At 40.4% G+C, this 27,223-nt stretch overlaps 2 protein-coding genes across 2 annotated transcripts in view; both read left to right on the top strand.

The window, feature by feature from the left end:
* LOC139738929 (NACHT, LRR and PYD domains-containing protein 3-like) overlaps window positions 1-27,223 on the top strand; it is a 230,446-nt gene that overhangs the window by 23,209 nt on the left and 180,014 nt on the right. The gene's annotated exons all lie outside the window — the stretch shown is intronic.
* LOC139738938 (uncharacterized) lies at window positions 15,562-24,551 on the top strand. The gene is made up of 5 exons (XM_071649562.1): window positions 15,562-15,574; window positions 16,070-16,360; window positions 16,988-21,071; window positions 22,552-22,840; window positions 24,408-24,551. The coding sequence occupies exons 1-5, from the start codon at window positions 15,562-15,564 to the stop codon at window positions 24,549-24,551; spliced, it is 4,821 nt and encodes a 1,606-aa protein (XP_071505663.1).

Genomic DNA, 27,223 nt, shown 5'->3' on the forward strand with positions numbered 1-27,223 from the left:
ATTCAATTTGCCTCTCAAGAAATACGAAAATGTCAAAATTACTCTTCCAGTGTTAATGTATATATATATATATATATATATATATATATATATTTATCTGCATATTTCAGTTCTAATTTGCATAATTATGAATAAAATATACTTTTTACCACCTGAGAAACGTTTATTCCATATAAGTTGGTAATTCTATTCTCTGTACAAACATTTCAAATCACTTTTTTCCAGCTTGTTTGCAAAGAATTGCTAGAAAATGCGTATCTGAAACTGATAATTTCTGTAGCTTGGCAGCCATTTTGTTTATGCAAATTAGATGGTCAAGATCGGTGAATTTCGCTTGGGAACCGGATTTTTCGGATTCAGCATACTCAAATTAGGTAAAAGAGACCGGTTCCCAACTTTTACTCAAAAATGCCTCTAACACCATTTTAGAGAGCCCTTTTTCAGAAATCCCACTAGACTATTATACATTCTACCGAGTCCTATCTCAGTCACAACCACACAGACATGATTGACAAAATTAATGCAGCTCTTTGCCGTGAAAATCCGTCTTTTTAACGAATACCACTAATTTGACTAGAACTAGGTTCCAGTAATGTCGCTCTAAACAAAGGCTACAAGGACAAAGACAGCTCCTAATAACATCGTAGAATTTGAACAAGATTAAAATACCTTTGAATAAATAGGTCACTTGTCTGGGTATTGTATGTTGCTTATGTCAGTTTCGCACATCATCAATCCCTCACATTCATTCGTGAACCCCTTTCATGTAAACCGGCACGAACCAGTGCGGTTTCTCAGGCCCGAAATGTTGTTTTAGGAATCAAAAGAACAGGAATAGGCCAAAAAAAAAAAAAACCCACAACAACAACCAGCAACAACAACCAGAAAACAATAAAATGAAGCAAATTGTACACACACACGCACACACACTCCATATAATAGCAGCACATGCAAACTAATTTGCTTGTGGTTTTTGTCTGAATAACACGCGGTATCTTATGCTATAATACAATGCAAGTGTTGACATTAAAACTGGCCACAGGCCTGTCTATAGCGGTCACTTTTGTTGTTTCCCTTGCATAGCCCCTGTAGACGGATTTGACTGCATCTGTAACTACATATCATATTCAGTGAGATAATTCATCTCGCCCTAACGACATATACTATCTCGTGAGGTCGAGTTGACTGTATAATTCATGTACAGACGACATTCACATTTTGTGAAGGGTACTTGTTGAAAGAGTGTAAGTGTCTAGGCAGGTATACACCTGTGCATGCATTTGGAAACAACTTTTGTATAGCAAGATAAATTTTATGTCACCATGACAATTATTCTTTTTCAGGAAGCAGACTTGGAAGATGATTTGTATGTCATCACGACAGCATGAGTTTTCGGAAGTCACTTTTAGCAAGATACGTCAGGCAGCCATATCGACATAATATACTTTTTTTTTTAAAGAAGTTAACATGGCATGATGAATTGCTTGAATAACAGTGATAGTTTATTAGATTTATATACAAGGAACCCAGATCGAAGCTTACCAGGGAGCAGCGCACTGTACGAGTTTGACTGCAGTCACAGACAGACAGAAGTGATCAATGCACAGCGTGAGGGCGCTATTATATGGGAGTTACTTTATGTGGAGACAAACATTGTAGATGAAGTAGAAGGAAGGAAATTAGAAATGTTGCTTTATTGTTTTCTTCCTTTGATGCACTGGTTATTTGCTTGAAAGTTTTGTTTCTCTTGAAAAACAATTTTGATTTTCTCATTCTATTGTATGCATCACACTTTTTTTTCAGTTAAAGTCGGGGAGCCTGGTTAATTCGGAATAACGATATGCAATAAATCAAATGAGTACATTGTATCCTGCTTGCACTTTATAGCTACATTGCAATGTTAAATTGTCCACTAACAATATATTCCTGTTGATTAGGCAACAATAATGTTTAATAACAATGTTCAACAATGTTTTTTACTTTGGAGATTGCCTTCATACAATATGGCGCGACTTTACTCCTCTTACATGTCTTGTTACTGTTCAAGGAGACTTTGCCACTATTTCGTCCCGTTTTGTCCCGCCTTTTTTAGTGCACACGGGTCATCTTATCTTTTTAACAATTTCACCCATTATTCATTATGTTTTATGACATCATTTTCACTTTGATTCATTCGGTGTACATATGAATTGTTATGACTGGCAATACATGCATTGGTCCGAACCTGACCAAGAACGGTAGAAAAGCATGTGATATTAACTGCCATTCAAGTATGACGATCATGGACTGTAGGGAATGACGCAGCCATCTTACATCAGGTAACTCAGCTGGTTGGGCCTGTACACTCCTAGGTATTATAGGAGAGTACATATACTGCTTCCAATAGCGTCGTTATTAGTGTTATTGCAGCATTATCATATTAAGTGTGTTGATTAACCAAAAAAAAATATATATAGCTTGATTTTACGTATCTATCTTTGAAATGTCCGCACATTACATCATAAATATAATGGTAGTCTTCGATCCACCTCTACGTTGGTCTCTTTTCTTCGTGTTCAATTATTCCTTCTTCCCATTTTTACACCATTTCATTAATCTCTTTATTGGTTTCACATTTCGATTCAATTAGTTCTTTCAGATTGAAGATCTGTATTTCAGTCTTAGAAGCAGTGATGATGGTGTCCGTAGTCAGTCCTCGGTGGGAGAAGACTTCGCCCGATGGGTGTGTGCTATGCCACGTCTTTCAAAGTTCATTCTGCGGTGCCCCTGCTTGCTCGATAGCTTCCTCTCAACGGCCGCAACCTTAGCATCAACATGCAAGGTATGTCGTTTTTACTATAATTGATATGAGTCATGTAGTGTTGGGAGAGGACTGCAATTTTTTTTTTCGAGAAATGAAAAAAACAAAACTTGTATTGTAGGGTAGTAAAGAGACTCCTTTAGCAAATCAATCCTATTTTACTTGATATTGACATAACATGATTTGTAACTTCAATACTCCTCAGCATTATGACATTCAATGTATAAAGGAAAGCATAGGTATGAACAATTTTCATGCACTGACAAATGTACGGAAATCGAGTGCAATGAGTTTCCTCCGTTATCCGGTTTGGCTTTACACAGTCTTTTCTATACTGACGATACAATGTTTCTCTCCGATAAGTTTGATTATTGATTTTTAGCATGAAACAAACAGGCAGAGAGGAGTGAGGGAAGTTGGAGAGAGAAGGAGAGAGAGAGAAAGATTAAAAGGGAGAGAGAGAGAGAGGGGGGGGGGTGTGATTAAAAGAGAGTTCATTGGGGGTTCCCTAAATGCGGTAATGTTGTGTAGGTAGCGCTGTACTATTCCCAGGAAGTTAACATTGTACACATTATTTTTTTTTTCTTTTAATGGGAAGGGATAAGGCAAAGGATATTGTTACTGAAACACAGACACAGAAACACACATACATGTGTACAAACAAAGACTTTGGCAAATTCAATTCAATTCAATTCATTCATAAAAAAGAAAAAAAAACTACACAAAACTACTGATGATAATGTTAATTTTGGCTTGAAATAAACAAATGTATTTTTTGTTTTACTCAAATAAAGACAGATCCTTACTGCAAATTAGTTTTTAAAACAACCAGAGACGTCACTGGCTGTAGCTACCTCATGTCTAAAAGGAGTGTGTTAGGCCTATTAAGACAATTGTCATATAGACCAGGAAAAATAGTTTTGATAAGATGCTCGGGATCATGATTTCTTTTTTTTTCTGTCGTATATTGCAATCTTGTAATCCCAAAGACTACACGCTACGTGTGCGTTTACGCAATGTTTGTGCTTCCTAATAAATCCAACTTTTAGGATAACATGGAATAGAGTAAAGATACTTAAAGACATTTTAACCTAGAATATCACTGGAAGACTCTGTGTACGAAAATGTGATTGGTATTTGTGATCACTTCCTCGATGGCAACGACCCCAAAAAGCAAGGCTGTGGAGCAGTAATCTGTTTTCGTAAGTCACAACTCATTATTTGAATCTAGACGGAAAAATTATACCGTAACGTGAAGGCTACTGTACGAGGACGTCGAGTCATACAATAGCAATGATACACCTTCCTATCATCTGTCAATTAGTTTATTCTCTCCAGGCTTTACATTGTTAACTTTGTCATGCTGCTGTCATTGACGACTAGTCATAGAGAATGTTACCTTTGTACAAGAATCCCCTGTCACATAGCATCGCTCAATAATGTAACTCGATACTAGACGTGATTTGTGTTTGTTCATTTGTTTGTTTTTCTTTGAAGTGATGAATCCTCCTTATTTACGCTAGAAACTGGTTATTATTATTTCGATGTGTTCCACTGCGAAGATCGTAACAAATACAAAACTTAGTGGATTATATTTCGTTGTCAGCTTCCAAAGAGTATAAGTTCACTAATTTGTAACATATCGTAACGTGTATAACACCTCTACAATGGTCTCTTTTTTTGCGTGTTCAACTATTTCTTCTTGCGATTTTCACACCATTCATTAATCTCTCTTTTTTATTTCCACATTTTGATTCCGTTATTTTCTTCAGATTGAAGATCTGGACTTATATCTTTATGATGATGATATCATAAAGCTCTCCTCGGTGGGAGAAGACATTGCCCAATGGGTGTGTACTATGCCACGTCTTTCTAAGTTCAGACTGGTATGCGCCTACTTGCCCGAGAGTTTCCTCTCAACAGCTGTCACCTTAGCATCATCATGTCAGGTATGTACATGTAGTATTGGAAAATAATTGATATGAGTGATGCAGTGTTGGGAGAGGACTGATTTTATTTTTTCGATATAGATGAAAAAGAGTCTGTATTGTAGGGTAGTGTAGTGACTCCTTTGGCGAATCAATCCTATTATACTTGATATTGACATAACTTTATTTGTAACTCCAGTCCTCCAAAGTTAGCGTTATGAAATTCAATGTATAAACGAAAGAATAGGTATGAAAGCTTTTCATGCAGTGACAAAAGTATGGAAATCAAGTGCAATGCGTTTTTCCCCGTTATCCGGTTGTGCTTTATTCTTTTCTTTACTAATGATACAATGTTTCTCTCAGACAAGTTTCATTGTGGAATTTTTGCCATGAAACAAACATTGCACAAGCAGGGAGGGGGGGGGGGGACAGAGGAAGGGAGGTAGGGAGAGGGAGATTGAAAATGAGGTCAGTCAGGGCTCCCTTTATAATGCGGTAACGTTGTGGAGGTGGCGCTGAACTATTTCCAGGAAGTTTTTTTTTTTTCTTTTAAACGGAAGGGAGAAGAAAAATGATATCATTACTAAAACACAGACCCACAGACATATACATGTGTCGGGTTAACAAACAAAGACTTTAGCAAATTCAATTCAATTTATTTCATTTCATTTATAATACATGAAAGAAGTAAACAAAACTAATCATATATGTTAATGTTGGCTTCAAATAAGCAAATGTATTTTTTCTTGTATTCAAATAGAAAAGTAATCGTTATGTTAAGGTTAAATAAATGACATTATAATTATAACAGATTAACTGGTATAGATATTTTTTGAGTGATTTAAATGTTTGCATGCAGTAGACGTACGAGAGTGCACGGAACTCGGTTTCAATGTACAATTCGTTCACAAAATGTGTGTGTGTGTGTGTGTGTGTGTGTGTGTGTGTGTGTGTGTGTGTGTGTGTGTATGTGTGTATAAGTTCATTGCGCCCATATGATGCAAATACATAGCTTATGTCAGGAACTTTGATCTTTACAGCAAATTAGTTTTAAAAACAACCAACGACGTCACTGGCTGTAGCTATTTCACGTCTTAAAGAAGCGTATAAGGCCTAAATAATAATCACTATAGACCGGTAATTTATTAAGATGCTCGGGATCAAGAGTTTTCTTTCTCGTACAGTACCCTGTATATTGGAATCTTGGAATCCCAAACACTGCACGCTACGTGTGCGAATTCACAATGCTAATGCGGCACAATGAATCCTTCATTTACAATAAAATGGAATAGAGTAAAGATACTATCACCTGTAAAAGATATTCTAACCGAGAATGACACTGGACGATTCTGTGTGCAAAAAAAATGTGAGGTGTTTGTGATCACTTCCTCGCTGGCAAATACCGCAAAAAGCAGGGCGGTGGAGCAGTAATTTGCATTCGTAAGTCACAACTCATTATTTCAATCTAGACGGAAACAATATACCGTAACGTGAAGACTACTCATGTGTCTATGACTCTGCGAGGACGTCAAGTCATACAATAGCAATGATACACCTTCCTATCGTCTGTCAATTAGTTTATTCTCTCCAGGCTTTACATTGTTAAATTTGTCATGCTGCTGTCATTGACGATTAGTCATAGAGAATGTTAAGTTTGTACAAGAATTTCATGTCGCCTAGCATTCCTCAATAATGTAACTCAAAACTAGACGTTGTGATTTTTGTTTGTTCGTTTGTTTGTTTTTCTTTGAAGTGATGAATTCTTCTTATTTACGCTAGAAACTGGTTATTATTATTTTGATGTGCTCCATTGCGAAGATCGTAACAAATACACAACTTCGTGGATTCTATTTCGTTGTCATCTTCCAGAGAGTATATAAGTTCACTAATTGGTAACATATCGTAACGTGTATAACACCTCTACAATGATTTTTTTTTTTTGCGTGTTCAAATATTTCTTCTTCCGATTTTCACACCATTCAATAATCTCTCTTGTGTTTATATCCACATTTCGATTCCGTTATTTTCTTCAGATTAAAGATCTGACTCTATGTCTTGGCAGCCGTGATAATGATATCCTAAAGCTCTCCTGGGTGGGAGAAGATTTTGCCCAATGGGTGTTTGCTATGCCACGTCTTTCAAAGGTCAGACTGGACTGTCACTACTTGACCGATAGTTTCCTCTCAACAGCCGCCACCTTATCATCATCAAGTCAGGTATGTACATGTAGTACTGGAATATAATTGATATGAGTGATGCAGTGTTGGGAGAGGACTGATTTTATTTTTTCGATATAGATGAAAAAGAGTCTGTATTGTAGGGTAGTGTAGTGACTCCTTTGGCGAATCAATCCTATTTTACTTGATATTGACATAACTTTATTTGTAACTCCAGTCCTCCAAAGTTAGCGTTATGAAATTCAATGTATAAACGAAAGAATAGGTATAAACGCTTTTCATGCAGTGACAAAAGTATGGAAATCAAGTGCAATGCGTTTTTCCCCGTTATCCGGTTGTGCTTTATTCTTTTCTTTACTAATGATACAATGTTTCTCTCAGACAAGTTTCATTGTGGAATTTTGCCATTAAACAAACATTGCACAAGCAGGGGGGGGGGGGGAAGAGAAAGGGAGGTAGGGAGAGGGAGATTGAAAGTGAGGTCAGTGAGGGCTCCCTTTATAATGCGGTAACGTTGTGCAGGTGGCGCTGAACTATTCCCAGGAAGTTTTTTTTTATTCTTTTAAACGGAAGGGAGAAGAAAAATGATATCATTACTAAAACACAGACCCAGAGACATATACATGTGTCGGGTTAACAAACAAAGACTTTAGCAAATTCAATTCAATTTATTTCATTTCATTTATAATACATGAAAGAAGTAAACAAAACTAATCATTTATGTTAATGTTGGCTTCAAATAAGCAAATGTATTTTTTCTTGTATTCAAATAGAAAAGTAATCGTTTTGTTAAGGTTAAATAGATGACATTATAATTATAACAGATTCGCTGGTATAGATATTTTTTGAGTGATTTAAATGTTTGCATGCAGTAGACGTACGAGAGTGCACGGAACTCGGTTTCAATGTACCATTCGTTCACAAAATGTGTGTGTGTGTGTGTGTGTGTGTGTGTGTGTGTGTGTGTGTGTGTGTGTGTGTGTGTGTGTATGTGTGTATAAGTTCATTGCGCCCATATGATGCAAATACATAGCTTATGTCTTTTGATCTTTACAGCAAATTAGTTTTAAAAACAACCAACGACGTCACTGGCTGTAGCTATTTCACGTCTTAAAGGAGCGTATAAGGCCTAAATAATAATCACTATAGACCGGTAATTTATTAAGATGCTCGGGATCAAGAGTTTTCTTTCTCGTACAGTACCCTGTATATTGAAATCTTGGAATCCCAAACACTGCACGCTACGTGTGCGACTTCACAATGCTAATGCGGCACAATGAATCCTTCATTTACAATAAAATGGAATAGAGTAAAGATACTAAAAGATATTCTAACCGAGAATGACACTGGACGATTCTGTGTGCAAAAAAAATGTGAGGTGTTTGTGATCACTTCCTCGCTGGCAAATACCGCAAAAAGCAGGGCGGTGGAGCAGTAATATGCTTTCGTAAGTCACAACTCATTATTTCAATCTAGACGGAAACAATATACCGTAACGTAAAGACTACTCATGTGTCTATGACTCTGCGAGGACGTCAAGTCATACAATAGCAATGATACACCTTTCTATCGTCTGTCAATTAGTTTATTCTCTCCAGGCTTTACATTGTTAAATTTGTCATGCTGCTGTCATTGACGATTAGTCATAGAGAATGTTAAGTTTGTACAAGAATTTCATGTCGCCTAGCATTCCTCAATAATGTAACTCAAAACTAGACGTTGTGATTTTTGTTTGTTCGTTTGTTTGTTTTTCTTTGAAGTGATGAATTCTTCTTATTTACGCTAGAAACTGGTTATTATTATTTTGATGTGCTCCATTGCGAAGATCGTAACAAATACACAACTTCGTGGATTCTATTTCGTTGTCATCTTCCAGAGAGTATATAAGTTCACTAATTGGTAACATATCGTAACGTGTATAACACCTCTACAATGATCTTTTTTTTTGCGTGTTCAAATATTTCTTCTTCCAATTTTCACACCATTCAATAATCTCTCTTGTTTTTATATCCACATTTCGATTCCGTTATTTTCTTCAGATTAAAGATCTGACTCTATTTCTTGGCAGCCGAGATAATGATATCCTAAAGCTCTCCTCGGTGGGAGAAGACTTTGCCCAATGGGTGTGTACTATGCCACGTCTTTCAAAGTTCATACTGAAATGCGCCTACTTGACCGATAGTTTCCTCTCAACAGCCGTCACCTTATCATCATCATGTCAGGTATGTACATGTAGTATTTGAATATAAATGATATGAGTGATGCAGTGTTGGGAGAGGACTGATTATTTTTTTTTCGATATAGATGAAAAAGAGTCGGTATTGTAGGGTAGTGTAGTGACACCTTTATCAAATCAATCATATTTTACTTGATATTGACATAGCATCGCTCAATAATGTAACTCAATACTAGACGTTGTGATCTTTGTTTATTCGTTTGTTTGTTTTTCTTTTTAGTGATGAATCCTTCATTTTTATTTACGCTAGAAACTGGTTGTTATTATTTCGATGTGTTCCACTGCGAGGATCGTAAGAAATGCACAACTTTGTGGATTCTTTCTCGTTGTCAGCTTCCAAAGAGAATAAGTTTACTAATTTGTAACATATAGTAACGGGTATAACACCTCTACAGTTGTCTTTTTTTTTTGCATATTCAAATATTTCTTTTTGCGATTTTCACACCATTCATTCATCTCTCTTTTTTATTTCCAAATTTCGATTCCGTTATTTTCTTCAGATTGAAGATCTGGACTTATGTCTTCATGATAATGACATCCCTAAGCTCTCCTTGGTGGGAGAAGACTTTGCCCAATGGGTGTGTACTATGCCACGTCTTTCCAAGTTCAGACTGAGATGCGCCTACTTGACAGATAGTTTCCTCTCAACAGCCGCCACCTTAGCATCATCATGTCAGGTATGTACATGTAGTATTTGAATATAATTGATATGAGTGATGCAGTGTTGGGAGAAGACTGATTTTTTTTTTTCGATATAGATGAAAAAGAGTCTGTATTGTAGGGTAGTGAAGTGACACCTTAGCAAATCAATCCTATTTTATTTGATATTGACATAACTTCACTGTTAAAACATCGGTGTTAGATTTAACACCACGGGTGTTAAATCTAACACCGATGAAACTTCAATAAAGGACCACACCCACAAGTGTTAAAAATGCACTGTGATGGTGTTGAAAAGTGTTCACCTGACACTCCGTGGTGTTAATTTGACACTGTACCTGGTTTTATTTTGACACTGTACTGGTGTTAATTAAAAAATGACACCACATGGTGTTGATTTGATATTTGTTGGTGTTAATATCAATGGTTTAACACCCGTCCAGCTTCAATAAGAGACCACACCAGCTGGTGTCACTTTGGTGTAAATTTATTTTCACATTTTTTCAAAAATCTAGTATTCTAATGTAAAATTCTAGATCGTCTTGTTTAAATTAAAAATAAACAAGAAGTGCAGTTACTAAGAAACTCTTCAAAAAACAGTTTAAAATTTGGAAATGACACCCGGAGGTGTTAATTTAACACCATAAATGAGCACCGGAAATTTAACACCAGCTCGGTGTTCACTATTTAACACCGGACTTTTTGCAGTGTTTAGTTGTTGGTTCATTCCTGCAAAGTCAGCATTATGAAATTCAATGTATAAACGAAAGAATAGGTATGAACGCTTTTCATGCAGTGACGAAAGTATGGAAATCAAGACATTAGTGCAATGCGTTTTTTTTTTTTTTTTCGTTATCCGGTTGTGCTTTACACATTCTTTTCTTTACTAATGATACAATGTTTCTCTCAGACAAGTTTCATTGCGGAATTTTTGCCATGAAACAAACATTGCACAAGCAGGGGGGGGGGGGGGTGGAGAGTCAGAGAGAGAGAGAGAGAGAGAGAGAAAGGGAGGGAGGGAGGGAGAGGGAGATTGAAAGTGAGGTCAGTGACGGCTCCCTTAATGCGGTAACGTTGTGCAGGAGGCGCTGTACTATTCCCAGGAAGTTTTTTTTCTTTTAATTGGAAGGGAGAAGAAAAATGATAATATCTTCACTAAAACACAGACACACAGACAAACATACATGTGTCGGGTTAAAATACAAAGACTTTAGCAAATACAATTCAATTTATTTAATTTCATTTATAATAAATGAAAGAACTAAACAAAACTAATGATTTATGGTAATTTTGGCTTCAAATAAACAAATGTATTTTTCTTTTACTCAAATAGAAAAGTAATCGTTTTGTTAAGTTGAAATGACATTATAATTATGATAGATAAACAGGTAGATATTTTTGAGTGATTTAAATGTTTGCATGCAGTTGACGTACGAGAGTGCACGGACCTCGGTTTTTTCAATGTACCATTCGTTCACAAAATGTGTGAGTGTATGTGTGTGTGTGTGTGTGTGTTAGTGTGTGTGTGTGTGTGTGTGTGTGTGTGTGTGTGTGCATGTGTGTGTGTGTATGTGTGTGTGTGTGTGTGTGTATAAGTTCACTGTGCCCATATCATGCAAATACATAGCTTATGTCAGGAACTTTGATCTTTACAGCAAATTAGTTTTAAAAACAACCAACGACGTCACTGGCTGTAGCTATTTCACGTCTTAAAGGAGCGTATAAGGCCTAAATAATAATCACAATATATGTGACTCTGCACCTCAAAACAAACAAGTCGCCAGACATGACTTTTTAGTTAAGACCATATTCTGAAAGAGCAGACTTTAAGCTTTAAAATGATGTATAACTCAAATCAAATGGACTCTCCGAATCTATCTAAATATTGGAAAGAAAGCACAAACTCAGGAAAAGTGTGAACTGAGAAAAGAGGCTCTGAAGTACAGTGCTTGAAGCGCTTGAATAGACATTCAAGCGCTTAATCTTTACCAAACCGTGCTGGCTGTGCGATGAATGGGACAAAAAACAGGAAGTAAACCACCAGAGTAACAACAATGAAGGGATTATCAGATTTAACTGAAATAAGGCATGCCTCATTAACACATTCTGTCCATAATTAATGCCAACTTTCAAAGCAGTAGCACTATCCTTTTAAAAGTTATTAGAGTTGAAAGTGAAGAGTGTGGATAAGGTTTTTCAGAAATGAAAAAGGGATTCTAAAGACACACATAGTCACACTATTCTACCAAAAATGTTCGAGATAAACTGCTAAAAAAAACACACTTTCCTGCCCGTTTTATGATACCAAAATTTAGCATAATGTAAAAGAAGACCCGCTCTTTCGGAAAATATGAAAAAGTCAAGTTCGGCTAGGTTGACCCGTTTCACTTATTTTCAGTCCTCACGCAAAATCAGTGTTTGCGACTTTACGTTCGTTTTGAGGTGCACAGTCACATATTATAGACCGGTACAACTCTTTTTAATAAGGTGCTCGGGATCATGAGTTTTGTTTTTCGTACAGGACACTGTATATTGAAATCTTGGAATCCCAAACACTGCACGCTACGTGTGCGACTTCACGATGCTACAGTTTGTAATGCGGCACAATGAATCCTTCATTTACGATAAAATGGAATAGAGTAAAGATACTAAAAGATATTCTAACCGAGAATGACACTGGACGACTCTTTGTGCGAAAATGTGATAGGTATTTGTGATCACTTCCTCGCTGGCAAAGACCGTAAAAAGCAAGCGGTGGTGCAGTAATTTGCATTCGCAAGTCACAACTCATTATTTGAATCTAGACGGAAACAATATATTGTAATGTGAAGACTACTCATGTGCCTATGACTCTACGAGGACGTCAAGTCATACAGTAACAATGATACACCTTCCTATCCACCTGTCAAACGGTTTATTCTCTCCAGGCTGTACATTGTTTCATGCTGCTGTCATTGACGAATAGTCCATAGGGAATGTCACCTTGCTACAAGAATTCCATGTCGCATAAAAATTGCTTAATAATGTATCTCAGTTTGAGTACTAAACATTGCGATTTTTGTTTGTTTGTTTGTTTTCATCGTAAGTTAATGTTATAAACTGATAAACATTATTGCGACGTGTTCCACCGCGAAGATCGTAACAAAGACCCAACTTAGTGGATTCCATTTCGTTGTCTGCTTCCACAGAGCAATAACTAATTCATTTTGTAACACAGTAACGTGTACGATACGTTAGGAATGCTCAGAAAATTTCGAAAGAAAAAAAGAGAGAGAGAGAGAATCAGAAACGGACGAAGGAAAATGGGTCGGTAGAGTAAACGATTTGTGGCTGATATTTTTTTTCCTCTTTCTGATACAGATCAGCGAACTTTACATATATAGCATGTATATCATGCCAAAGTGGGAATTCATCTCAGAGTCAGCAGCAGCAAACTTGGCTGAATTTCTGTGTCGTTTGCCCAATCTTACACGTGCCAGTCTCAGATGGGTCTACCTGCCAAGGACATTCTTCAAGACAATTGCCTCCCAGGTTTCACGCCATACAGTAAGACTCAGTCATTGTTATCTGTCCAACACTGTTGTGTTCAAAATGTGTGTGTGTGTTGGGGGGGGGGGGGGCATCGATTACCTTGAGAGCGATATTTCGATTTATTTCACCATGCAGTTATGTCTTCCGAATGCAGTTGTTTGCGAAATCCGCCAAGCCCATGTAAAAAATATAATCGCATACTTCCCCAATTCAAATATAAGATGTTGTAAAGTTTGAAAAAAAGGAAACGTCTCAAGCATTGGCATTTTAGTCATGAGTAATCTCAATCTGTACCGACGCTTGCCAATCAATGAAAGTTTTGTAAAAGAAAATGTATCAAAACAAACACCTCTTTGCAACGGAGGTGGATGTTCAAATTCATGAAATTCTTCTGTCGAGGTGTGTTAAATGCAACCGATTGACAAATTGCCCTATATCCACTAACCACTGAATTGATCAGTGTTTTAGTACTAGTCATGATAAAAAAAACAATCATTAGCGTACGTACTCGAGCAGGAATTGAACCTACGAATCTTGAATAATAATTAGAGGATTAGAACCATCACTTGCTACCGGGCGAAAGCTCTGTGGTCTAGTGGAGACGACGCCTGTCCGGTGATCAGGAGGCCGTAGGTTCGAATCCTTTTCGAGTATGCGCGCCAATGATTTGTATTTTTTTATGGCTACTACTAAAACAGTGATTTATCCACTGCTTATTTACGTCGATGTAGAGGAATTTGTCAATCAGTTGCACTGAAGGACGTGGATGTGTCATTCCATATTGGTAAGAACACGTTATTCAAATATTCAGTATGCTGTCAGGAAGCAATTTCCTTTAGAGAATATTAAAATCTCTCTATCTATATGAACAGTTTGCTCCCAAAAGGCGTGCTAATTACATTACATTGAAAAATGATGGATTTAGCTCCTTTTGGAAACTCTCCCTCCATCTATCTCCTCCCCTCTCTCTCTCTCTCTCTCTCTCTCTCTCTATATATATATATATATATATATATAAGATAAATATAGTATATATTGATATAGAATATATGCCTTTCTCATATTGGTCATCATGCTATAGGTCGAATGCATCATCATCGATGACGAGCCGTTAAGCGACTTGCTGGATGACTATCAAGGAGGCATAGAGGTATGCCATCAATTATATACCTTATCAATGATGAGCTAGCATTGCCTATATGGACAAATGAAAAAAAAACATCAAATCAAATGCTTGAACCCATTTCATCCAGCAACCTCTATATAAGACAGTTTCGTGCATTTTATTTTTCATAGCCATATTTTCTCAGTAAGACTTTATGCTGTGTCATGCTGTGATGACGACATCATGTTTGGCACTAGTACACGTCTTGAAAATCCCGACCAATAAATTGATCTATATTGCATTGTTGTCGATCATTGTCAAAATGAATCTGACATTGGTGATAGAGTATAGTTTGTTTTGGTGTCAATAGAGGGAGCTGGTGATCTGGAGACAAATATTTTGGAATAATAATTTAAATACGATTTGAATAGTATGTGACAGGAATGTATGGTTAGGGTGTGAGTGTGAAGTGAGTGAGCAGTGAGAGTGAACAGTTGCATTTGAGGCTTGCTGGCGAGAAGGTGCGCAGACGGGTTGACAAGCCAAGAACAGGGCCTGAGCATCATTGCATTTAATTCGGCTGCGTCGCTTGGTGCATTCCCCGTAGACACCGCTGGCCGTCACTCAAAAAGGAAAAGGAACCGAGAAGCTGTAAGTTTGCAGAATCTGGTATTATTATTCAATTTAGCACCCGGTAGGAAAGAAATCCTTTTTTTTTAATTGATTAGAATAGTAATAAAGAAATGTTAATGTTAAAGAGTATAAAGCAAATACACCACGTGAGGTTCTTGAAATATAGCTTGAAATGATGTTTGTTTTTGTGTACGTAATGAGCCAAAATATTTAAGCCAGAAGGAGGACTGGTTCGGTAGCGAGAGGGTTAGGTTATTTGTATTACGTCAAAAATGAGATCGTTTGAGTAAAAGAAATAGCAATTAGATTTTTAATCCTGAACGATGAGTTTTCTTGCTGGTGTAATTGCTACGACATTTTTTTCTGATAATTGTCATAATCATGATATTAGTAATATTATCGATTTGTGTTGATACACATATCTACGCCAAGGACGATATGTATGAGGATCGATAAAGCGTAGCTGTGAATCGATTCAGACACAGAAATTAATGGTAAGCGAAAGTATGTCTTCTCTGAAATTCGGATATGAATGTTAAATTGACGAGAGATAAGTGTAAAGAGCATATATGCAAGATTAGTAAAAGCAGCTAGAAAAGAGTGAGCTTTTACGGGAGAGATTTGTATTGCTGGTTAGATGAATTCTATCGCTGGATAGTGATAACTGTCCCATTAATGGTGTGAATTTTTATCTATTCGCAGAGGTTTCTTAAAACGAGTACTTCTGTGCTTATGTATTTCATTCTATGGCAATTTATTGCAACAGAACCGAAATGTGCCATAATTTGTGTGTATTTTTTTGTAAGAAAGGTCAAAATGAACAGGAAAGAAGAAAGTTAATGTGATAATAAGCTGAGGATGTTCGGATACATTTGTACCTTAACACAGTCCTGCAATGGTGAACACAAATGTTGTATTATAGGAGTTGAGGATTACTAGTCGGGTAGAAATGTATTTTGACAAGGGATTGTTGTTATATTCATAGCCGTCCGTATCCAGGCACTGAGTATCCGGACTTGTCCGAGGACGTATCCGGAGTCGGATACCGCCCAGTCTTTGAGTCTTCGAGTAATCCCACGCCCCGCTGTGGACAGAACCAGGCAGACACACGCGAACCGGACAATACCCACGCCAATCGGCCGTGTGTATCCGGCCACGCCGTGCTGCCACACCCGTATACGCTTCACGCCGCGACGGACTGCAGGAACAGGCGTCAGCCACCTCGCGTGAACCGCGTATCCGACGCCAGGATCCGGCTTCGCATGAGCAACCCTGTACAGGCATCGCGCGGTTATCGACAACGGGAAAGTGCCATGGATACTGTAGGGACTTGATTCATAGGGGGGTTTTCATACGTAGAAATGCATGCGCTTATATAGGGACTTAGCAGAAAGGAGGATAATATAACAATTTGTTTATATACAAAAAAAAAATTGTTTTGTATTTTTCTTCCTTTTTCTTCCTTTTCGTACTTTGGTTGAATAAAAGAGTCGCATGACCCACTTGAGTTGAAACGATAATTCACTGTATTCGGTTTATTATTATGGCGGTCGTCTTCTGAGAAACCCTTTGACAATAATTGGCGACCACGAAGGGACCTTTCGAAATAATTCTAAATTGTTAGAGGGGGTATCGGATAGGTGACACTATTGTCTCGGTAGTTTTCATTAATCTCTCCCAGGTGATAGTAATTTAATTACTGTTTTGAGTATATATTTGTAATTGTAGCCTGATAATCCAGTGTAAAATTTTGTGGAGATTTTGATTGTGTTTCAGCTTCCACTTAGTTCTTCTTCCGGCCTGTGCCCACGGGGAAAGATAATCTAGATGTGTATTTACACAGGTTTGAACGGTACGCTAATGCTCAGCACTGGCCACGTGATGTGTGGGCCGTTCATTTGAGTGCTCTTTTGACAGGTAAAGCATTAGACACATACTCGAGACTGGATGACGACGAGGCACAAGACTACGACCGAGTAAAGGCAGCAGTACTCAAGCGCTACTCTCTCACTAGCGACGGCTTCAGGCGGAAATTCCGTGGGGCAAAGCCGGAAACGGGAGAGACAGCAGCGCAGTTCGTGATACGGATACGGAGCTATCTCGAGAAATGGTTGGAGCTATCCGGCCACAAGCCAACCTTCGAGGAGATGGTGCAACTGGTGCTCATCGAGCAGTTCTACAACGTCTGCTCCAAGGATATGGAGACGTTCATTAAAGAGAGACAGCCGACTGACATAGACGACTTCGTGGATATCGCCGACAGGTTCATTGAGGCCCGCTCGGGATGGCATCTCGGAGGGCAGACGGGTGGTAAGTCCCGAGGTCACATTAAACCTGAATCTCGTACTAACACTTCCACAGGTGATGCTCGACCCCAACCGGGAGGAGCAACGACTCCCCGCCCGGACGGATGCTTCATCTGCGGAAAGAAGGGGCATATCGCCAGGTATTGCAGAAGCCGAGAGACCAGGAAAGAAAATGCTGCAGTCGGAATCCAGGGTGGACAGAAACCGGATCCGAACCTGAAAGCTGACGACAAGAAGCCCGACAACCGCACTCCGGAAATGCGAACCGGAGCAAAAGCTGGTCGACCGGATGAGACAGATGTTAGCCCCGTATCGACTCGTAGCAGCGGTTCAGAGGGTAAGCGTCAAATGTCAGAGCACGGTAACGCATGCCTCGTAATCGATTCATGTTTTTCTTGTGCAGAGCCAAGTCCGGATATCCGGATAGCGGATTCGGATCTGCCTCTGATGAGTGTTGCGTGTGGAGAGCAGCCAGTTAGAGCTATGCCTGTGAGAAAAGGCATAGTAAACGGAACGCACGTGGACGTACTACGTGACAGCGGTTGTTCGACAGCGGTGGTGCGCACGGAATTGGTGAGAGCGGATCAGATGACCGGATCGCAACGGACATGCATCCTGATCGACGGCTCCGAGAAGCAGTTCCCAGTCGCCACAGTCATGATCGATTCTCCCTTCTTCGTTGGTGAGTCAGAAGTACTGTGCATGAATAACCCTGTGTACGATGTTATTCTGGGCAATGTTGCAGGTGTTCGTGAGCCTAACGACCCGGATAGCAGCTGGCAGGCGGATAGTGGGCTAGCCGTGGAGACTAGGGCACAGCGCAGGGAGGCAGCCAAACCTCAACGAGCGATGAAAGTGCCACGGCAGGCAGACATTGCAACAGCCGACGAGTTTCGTCGTGAGCAGAGCAATGATGAATCGTTGGAGAAAATTCGACAACAAGCGGAGAGTAGTGAGGTGAAGACGAGCCGAAATGGGAATCAGTCACGCTTCATTGCGAAAAAGGGCTTGCTGTATCGCGAGTTCAGAGCAGGATGCGGCGAGCGGCAGGAAGTCTCGAACCAACTGGTGGTTCCTCGCAAATATCGACGTCAGATTCTGAGTCTAGCACACGAGTCGATACTCGGAGGCCATCTCGGCGCACACAAGACAACGGAGCGGATTTTGCAAAACTTCTTCTGGCCCGGCATTGGAGCAGACACAGTCAGGTACTGCAGATCCTGCGATGTGTGTCAGCGTTCTCTGCAGAAAGGGAAGGTGAGCAAAGTCCCCCTCGGAACCACGCCTTTGATAGACGAACCATTTCATCGCGTGGCGGTAGACCTTGTGGGTCCGATAGTGCCGGTGACGTCACGCGGGAACAGATACATACTGACACTCATGGACTACGCCACTCGTTATCCTGAAGCAGTACCCCTTAGAAACATCGACACCACGTCAGTCGCGGAAGCATTGTTCACGATTTTCTCACGAGTAGGCTTCCCACATGAGATGTTAACGGATCGCGGAACGCAGTTCATGTCCGACGTAATGAAGGAGGTGAGCAGACTGATGTCCATCCGCCACATCACCACTACTCCGTACCACCCGGCCTGTAATGGTCTGGTGGAAAAGTTCAACGGGACCATGAAACAGATGTTGAAGAAAATGTGCGAAGAGCGTCCCCAGGATTGGGATCGGTACATTGACGCGTTGTTGTTTGCCTACAGAGAGGCTCCACAGGCGAGTACGGGATTTGCGCCATTTGAACTCCTGTACGGACGAGCCGTACGCGGACCTCTGATGATTGTGAAGGAGCTATGGACCGACGACAACGCAGAGCCGGAAACAAAATCGACATATCAGTATGTCATGGATCTCAGGGAGAAACTGGAGGACACATGTAAAATGGTGCATGAACATCTGAAACAGTCCCATGACAGGTACCGAGAGCAGTACAACAGGAAGGCGAGACCCAGGTCATTCAAAGTCGGAGATGAGGTACTATTGCTGCTACCAACCGACCACAACAAGCTCTTAATGCACTGGAAGGGCCCCTTTAAGGTAGTAGGCAAGATTGGAAAGCTCGACTACCGGATCGACCTCGGGACGAGGACGACGACGTTTCATGCCAACCTGCTCAAGCAGTATCATCGCCGCCACGACGAGGATGCAGCAGGACTGGTAAGCCACGACGTCGCTGGCGTATCTGTCATCGAGGAAGACGAGAGAGACGAGGACGTCGACGACCTCGGCCCCGAACCCACGTCGAATGAGCACCTCATCCAGACGCCAACACTCACGCAGACGCAAACGGTAGCCGACGTAAAGTTAGGCAGCACTCTGTCTGACGAACAGAGCCGACAGTTGAGGAGACTGATCGGAAACTTTCCCGATGTCCTGACTGATCTGCCTGGCGTGACGAATCTAGGCTGCCACGACATCGAGTTAACTGATCCACGACCGATCAAGTCCCGGCCGTACCCGCTTCCGCATGCTCTCCGTAGAGTAGTCGACGACGAGGTAAAGGAAATGCTCGATCTCGGAGTGATCGAAGCATCATCGTCGCCTTACGTGTCACCGATAGTATTGGTGAAAAAATCGGATGGTACGAACCGATTTTGTTGCGATTTTCGCAAACTCAACTTGGTCACGGTACCAGATGCCGAGCCCATTCCCGACCAAGATGAGATCTTCGCCCAACTGGCGAACGACAATTATTTCAGTAAGCTAGACCTGACCAAAGGCTACTGGCAGGTTCCGCTTACAGAGAGGGCTAAGCCCCTCACGGCGTTCGTGACGCCAAACGGCTTATACCAATTCCGAACCATGCCGTTCGGGTTGATAAACGCCCCTGCTAGTTTTAGCCGAATCATGCGACAGCTTCTTCGAGGGATGGAGTGCGTGCACAATTTCATTGACGACATCTTAGTGCACACCACCACATGGGGAAAACACCTGGAGGTTCTGCGAGAGCTCTTCAAGCGTCTTCGCCAGGCAGGTCTGAAGGCAAAACCGTCGAAGTGTTTGCTTGGGCAAGAGAGCCTGGAGTTTCTTGGGCATCAACTCGGCAGAGGCAAGATCCAGCCGCGGACCGAGAAGGTAGAGGCCATCAAGCAGGCAGAACGACCGCGAACCAAGAGGCAACTCCGCTCATTCCTTGGCCTAGCGAACTATTACAGAAAGTTCGTGCCGAACTTCGCGGCCCTCGCGGTACCCCTCACCGATCTGACTCGGAAGGGGGAACCAAACCAGGTGAGATGGGGGGAAGCGCAAGAAAATGCGTTCAAGTGTCTAAAGGGGAAGATTGCAAATGCACCCATTTTGCATCTCCCAGACGTCGATCGCACCTTCTTCCTCCGAACTGACGCTTCGGAGAACGGAATCGGTGCTGTGCTACTTCAGGAATTTGACGACGAAAAGTTCCCAGTAGCGTTTGCCAGCAAGAAGTTGCTCGATCGAGAGCGAAGATACTCGACGATTGAGAGAGAGTGTCTTGCTGTCATATGGGCAGTGCAAAAGTTCGAGCCGTATCTCTACGGGAAGGAGTTCGTCCTCGAAGTCGACCACGAGCCCCTCCTTGCTATGCGTCGAGGGAAGCTCGCCAACGGACGAGTGATGCGGTGGGCTCTCGCTCTGCAGCCGTTCCGTTATCGGATCGAAGCTATCAAGGGAAAGGAGAACGTTGGAGCCGACTACATGAGTCGCATCCAGCAGTAGCACTGATCAGTAAGGAGTCAGGTAAACAGTGACAAGCAAGGAATGGTGTAACAGAGAAATGTTGAGAAATGTCCCAAACCAGCGTTTTTTGTTTATACACAGAGTACGTAGAATGATAATGTCACACGGGCAATCTAATTTCACCAAAATATTTTCTGAAAAAGGGGGTAAATTGTCAAAATGAATCTGACATTGGTGATAGAGTATAGTTTGTTTTGGTGTCAATAGAGGGAGCTGGTGATCTGGAGACAAATATTTTGGAATAATAATTTAAATACGATTTGAATAGTATGTGACAGGAATGTATGGTTAGGGTGTGAGTGTGAAGTGAGTGAGCAGTGAGAGTGAACAGTTGCATTTGAGGCTTGCTGGCGAGAAGGTGCGCAGACGGGTTGACAAGCCAAGAACAGGGCCTGAGCATCATTGCATTTAATTCGGCTGCGTCGCTTGGTGCATTCCCCGTAGACACCGCTGGCCGTCACTCAAAAAGGAAAAGGAACCGAGAAGCTGTAAGTTTGCAGAATCTGGTATTATTATTCAATTTAGCACCCGGTAGGAAAGAAATCCTTTTTTTTTAATTGATTAGAATAGTAATAAAGAAATGTTAATGTTAAAGAGTATAAAGCAAATACACCACGTGAGGTTCTTGAAATATAGCTTGAAATGATGTTTGTTTTTGTGTACGTAATGAGCCAAAATATTTAAGCCAGAAGGAGGACTGGTTCGGTAGCGAGAGGGTTAGGTTATTTGTATTACGTCAAAAATGAGATCGTTTGAGTAAAAGAAATAGCAATTAGATTTTTAATCCTGAACGATGAGTTTTCTTGCTGGTGTAATTGCTACGACATTTTTTTCTGATAATTGTCATAATCATGATATTAGTAATATTATCGATTTGTGTTGATACACATATCTACGCCAAGGACGATATGTATGAGGATCGATAAAGCGTAGCTGTGAATCGATTCAGACACAGAAATTAATGGTAAGCGAAAGTATGTCTTCTCTGAAATTCGGATATGAATGTTAAATTGACGAGAGATAAGTGTAAAGAGCATATATGCAAGATTAGTAAAAGCAGCTAGAAAAGAGTGAGCTTTTACGGGAGAGATTTGTATTGCTGGTTAGATGAATTCTATCGCTGGATAGTGATAACTGTCCCATTAATGGTGTGAATTTTTATCTATTCGCAGAGGTTTCTTAAAACGAGTACTTCTGTGCTTATGTATTTCATTCTATGGCAATTTATTGCAACAGAACCGAAATGTGCCATAATTTGTGTGTATTTTTTTGTAAGAAAGGTCAAAATGAACAGGAAAGAAGAAAGTTAATGTGATAATAAGCTGAGGATGTTCGGATACATTTGTACCTTAACACAGTCCTGCAATGGTGAACACAAATGTTGTATTATAGGAGTTGAGGATTACTAGTCGGGTAGAAATGTATTTTGACAAGGGATTGTTGTTATATTCATAGCCGTCCGTATCCAGGCACTGAGTATCCGGACTTGTCCGAGGACGTATCCGGAGTCGGATACCGCCCAGTCTTTGAGTCTTCGAGTAATCCCACGCCCCGCTGTGGACAGAACCAGGCAGACACACGCGAACCGGACAATACCCACGCCAATCGACCGTGTGTATCCGGCCACGCCGTGCTGCCACACCCGTATACGCTTCACGCCGCGACGGACTGCAGGAACAGGCGTCAGCCACCTCGCGTGAACCGCGTATCCGACGCCAGGATCCGGCTTCGCATGAGCAACCCTGTACAGGCATCGCGCGGTTATCGACAACGGGAAAGTGCCATGGATAATGTAGGGACTTGATTCATAGGGGGGTTTTCATACGTAGAAATGCATGCGCTTATATAGGGACTTAGCAGAAAGGAGGATAATATAACAATTTGTTTATATACAAAAAAAAAATTGTTTTGTATTTTTCTTCCTTTTTCTTCCTTTTCGTACTTTGGTTGAATAAAAGAGTCGCATGACCCACTTGAGTTGAAACGATAATTCACTGTATTCGGTTTATTATTATGGCGGTCGTCTTCTGAGAAACCCTTTGACAATCATACATACGGTCCGCCCATTTTTATTTACAAGTTGATTTTTGCCATTATTTGTCTGCCAGATAGCACGAAGACAGTACCTAGATTTCGCCATTGGCTTTTTACGCACCTTTGAGATTTTTATGTCAGGACACACCTTTAGAGGCAGCTTCGAAAATGTTTCAACCTTAAGTCGCAATGAGTACGAACCTCACATTAGGAAATATGGACGACTTCAAAGGTGAATTATTGCAAATCGCTACTAAACACGTGCTGAGGCGATAGTCGGCCAAAGAAGACTATATTTGTAAATACATCGACGTTGCATTTCATTCCTTTACATTACAAGTATCGTTTAATAAAACATTTTATCCCTCCCCCTTCGTTGCATTGACATTAGGGAGTTTTCGAAAGCACGACGCGGCCGGGAGTTGAGCGTGCCGTGAGCAAAATTTGCTTCTGCGCATGATCAAAGTCGAGAAACGTCCCGTCCTCGGGAAAAGAAGTACAAATAGCGTTCATTTTCAGTCGTGATGCTGGGCAGCGAGTGAGCCAGCCAGCCAGCCAGGCAGTCCATCATCGATCTTGTCCATACGCTCCCGTCCTGTACAGGAAAGCGAAACTGCTTAGATATGTGGACGGGAGTCCCAGTATGGGGACCGTCACAGCTGTTTGCTTCCGCGTATTTTCGGTCTTCCCGTCGTGAATCAAAAAATCCCTAGTATAGAACGAGGGCGGGGGGGGGGGGGGGGGAGGATAAAACATTTTAATCAGGTGTGTGTCATGATGGTCTAGAAACATTAATCTCCAGCAATGTGTAGTTTCGGAAATGACGTGGGTTACCTAAAAACGATGATATCGACATCAACTCACGTGTCGTTGCTGAGAACATTCACTTTTCGTGATCTTCGCGACGTGCGCTACTGCCTTCCAAAATGCAAATGGAATTAGCCTTCTTATTTTGGTTCTTTCAGATTTGGGCAAAAGTAGGTTGCTCACTTAAATTTCAGACATTATCGGCAGTGTAAACAGTGAAGGGGTAAGTTATTTTGAGCGACGACATGCAACACCGCTTTTTTGCGTAAAATGTGCAGTGCGAAGTACCATACGATGAATTTTAAAGATAATATCACGTTAGTGGCGAATTAACACTATAGCAATGCTGACGATGAGTTCACGTAAACGAGATAAATACCTTATTTTGATCAGACGAAAATGTACAAGTCATCTTTAACTATCTGACAAAACTTTATAATTCTATTCAATCTCTTCTCACTCTCCAATAGACACTCAGTGACGGAAATGCCTCAGAAGGTGACAGCAGCCGCGAAACTGGCCAGGGTTCTGGGCAAGAAAACATGCACTCTCCGGATGAATCTGAAACAAACAGCTCAGGAACCATGTCACTATTCGCGGAGTTGGTTTCTTGAGAGGACCAGGACGACAAAGGACACATGCAATATGAAGAAAAGAACCCAGAGAACAAACTTAATTCAATTGTGGAGAGATGAACTAACCAATGCTAAACGTCATTAAGAAGAGTCACGACGTTCTTAGACATTGGTAGACAAGCCACCGAAGGGGGAGGGGTGATACCGAAGAAGTATAAAGAAAGAAAGTTAGGGAAGGAAGAGGATGACAACATCAGGCCCGTAGCCAGGGGGGTGCGTCGGGTGCGTACGCACCCCCCCCCCCAAATTCTGAAAGGTCCACTTTTTCATAATAACGGTTTTTAGCAATTCTCAAGATAACAATCCAAATAAATATAAAGACACATTATATGCTACGTAAATGTGGAAGAGTACGTTTAACAATGTTAAAAATAATTGTACGAAACCCTTTTGTTGTATGAACCATCGGATCGTCCCCATGCACACAAACACAAATGTTATGTATCAATTTGTGCGAGCTATTACATATTGAAAACTTTCGGTCATCTGCGAAGCCGCGCTTCCGCGCGAACGCTACAACACGTATAAAAACGGGTCAAAAATCGACGCATTTTTCCACAAAATCTGCCATAACTTTTAAACTGTTTAAGAAGCAAACTTGGGGCGCCCGGATTCTGAAAGTGGATACTTTAGGGATTATTTGTGTGTATATATCTTTATTGTAACATTTGTAGCAGTGACGCAAATTAGATCAGAAAAGTACCTTATGAGTAGAATTGTCTATGGCGAACAGTCCAAATTTGACGAATTTGAGCATATTTTGCCGTCTTGCAATTCTTCCAGACGAGATATCTCGAGAACGGAAGATCGCACAAACTTGGGGCGCACGGTTTCAGAAAGTAGAGGTTCTGCCCATTTTTGTGACATAAGAATCTTGTCCATTGGTTGAGCAGTCCTGACGCAAATTTGCAGTAAAGCTAGACTACCCATTCAAAATTGCTGTCATAGGGAACGTGTACAATCCATACAGAACTATCACGTGACGAGACTACCAACGAAAATTTGAGCCGTTGACCTTCACTGTCTGCCGTTGTCAGCAGTGTGAATTCCTGTGATTTCATATGTTTCTCGCCAAATATCATTTTCAACGCAATATCCAAATACAGTTGTATGTGAGACATTATCTAGATACGTAGCAGCCTTACTGACAACATAACTGTTAAGTTTGGGAGCAAAAACGACCAAATACATTCCACATTCCATCTCATTTTTCGATGATGGCTGTAGTCGGACTGGTGCATTTCCTTCGGAGGTGGTAATAATGTAAGTAGTTGCAACGGTCACCTTGCCACCTGCTGTCTGCAATCGGGCGCTTATATACACGTGTTGTACACAGGTAATCAACTGAAATAATGTTGTAAAGGAATGAATATATGCTACTATAATTTAATAAATAAGAAATAACCATTCCAGTATGTATCTTAGTGTGCACAGTAAGACAGATCAAATCAAATAGGAAAACATCTGAGCACTAAGCCTGAGGTCTGAATTTGCACTCAACTTCTTCCAATGGCTAACGGATGTTTAATTTTTGAATTTCACTGACCTCCAAATTTCACAAAGAAAACCTTCTTAGCATGATGGTTAACCCTATTAAGCCCAAGCTATTTTGACCCCTCGCAGGCCCAAGGGGGGGGGGGGGCACATTGTGCCCCCCCCCCCCCCCATACAACTTTTTTATTATTTGATGTATCATCGTCATATTTGGCATGTGGGTAGAGTAACTCATACTCTACATGACCGTACATTTGAATTTTCACAAGGTCACCCATGGAGGGCGCTATTTACAAAAATATAAAGAAATACACAGGAAATATGCTAAAAACATGATTTTTCGGTATAATTTCTTTATCCCCATTATATATGTCTTATTATAGACCAATCATTTTCATATTTGCCACAAATGATAAGCAAGTGGAATTTTATTATTTGTTATGTTTGAAATTTGTCAAGGTCACCACATGGGGGCACTATTCATATCAACATAGCGATACATTATGAGACCTGAGATGAAATGTTTGGGATGGGTACATGTATAGTTATGACATTTCATATTTGCATAATAGTGGAATTTTGAGATTGCAAATCGAAAATATGATAAATTAATGATATTAGAGGCATAACTTGGGTGAAGGAATCAAAATAACTCAAAATATAAGGGCAATCTGTAGAAAATATTATTGCTTTCAATTATCTCTATTATATCTATTGTTTTATGCCTTTGTCACATAAAAACAAAGGAAATAATTAGAAAAACTTTCCAGGACCATGATTACTTCAAATGTTGCTTCTTCAACAAATTTCAGCCAAGAAACACCTATTTCATACACTGTAATGCTGTAAAATGAAATGGGAACAGAAAAAAGATACAAAATCTGACTTACATGGTTGTCAGTTTATGGTTGCCATGGCAACCAGCAACATCAAATATAGCTAAATTATATATCAAAATGTTCGCAATAAGATTTTAGGAAAAGTCACCAAATTTGGTTGAAATCGGTTTAAGGACGAAGGAGTGGCAAACGAAAATCTGGTAGGGGGGCACAATGTGCCCCCCCCCCTTGGGCTTTATAGGGTTAATATGACATTTGATTGATATTGGAGATGTTTGCGAATCGGATCTACTACCTTTAATATTATTAAATTAAAAT

This window comes from Diadema antillarum, unplaced genomic scaffold (assembly GCF_040938485.1).
Source record: "Diadema antillarum isolate AM-2024a unplaced genomic scaffold, OU_Dant_1.0 seq00000775_RagTag, whole genome shotgun sequence".
NCBI classification, from domain to species: Eukaryota; Metazoa; Echinodermata; class Echinoidea; order Diadematoida; family Diadematidae; genus Diadema; species Diadema antillarum.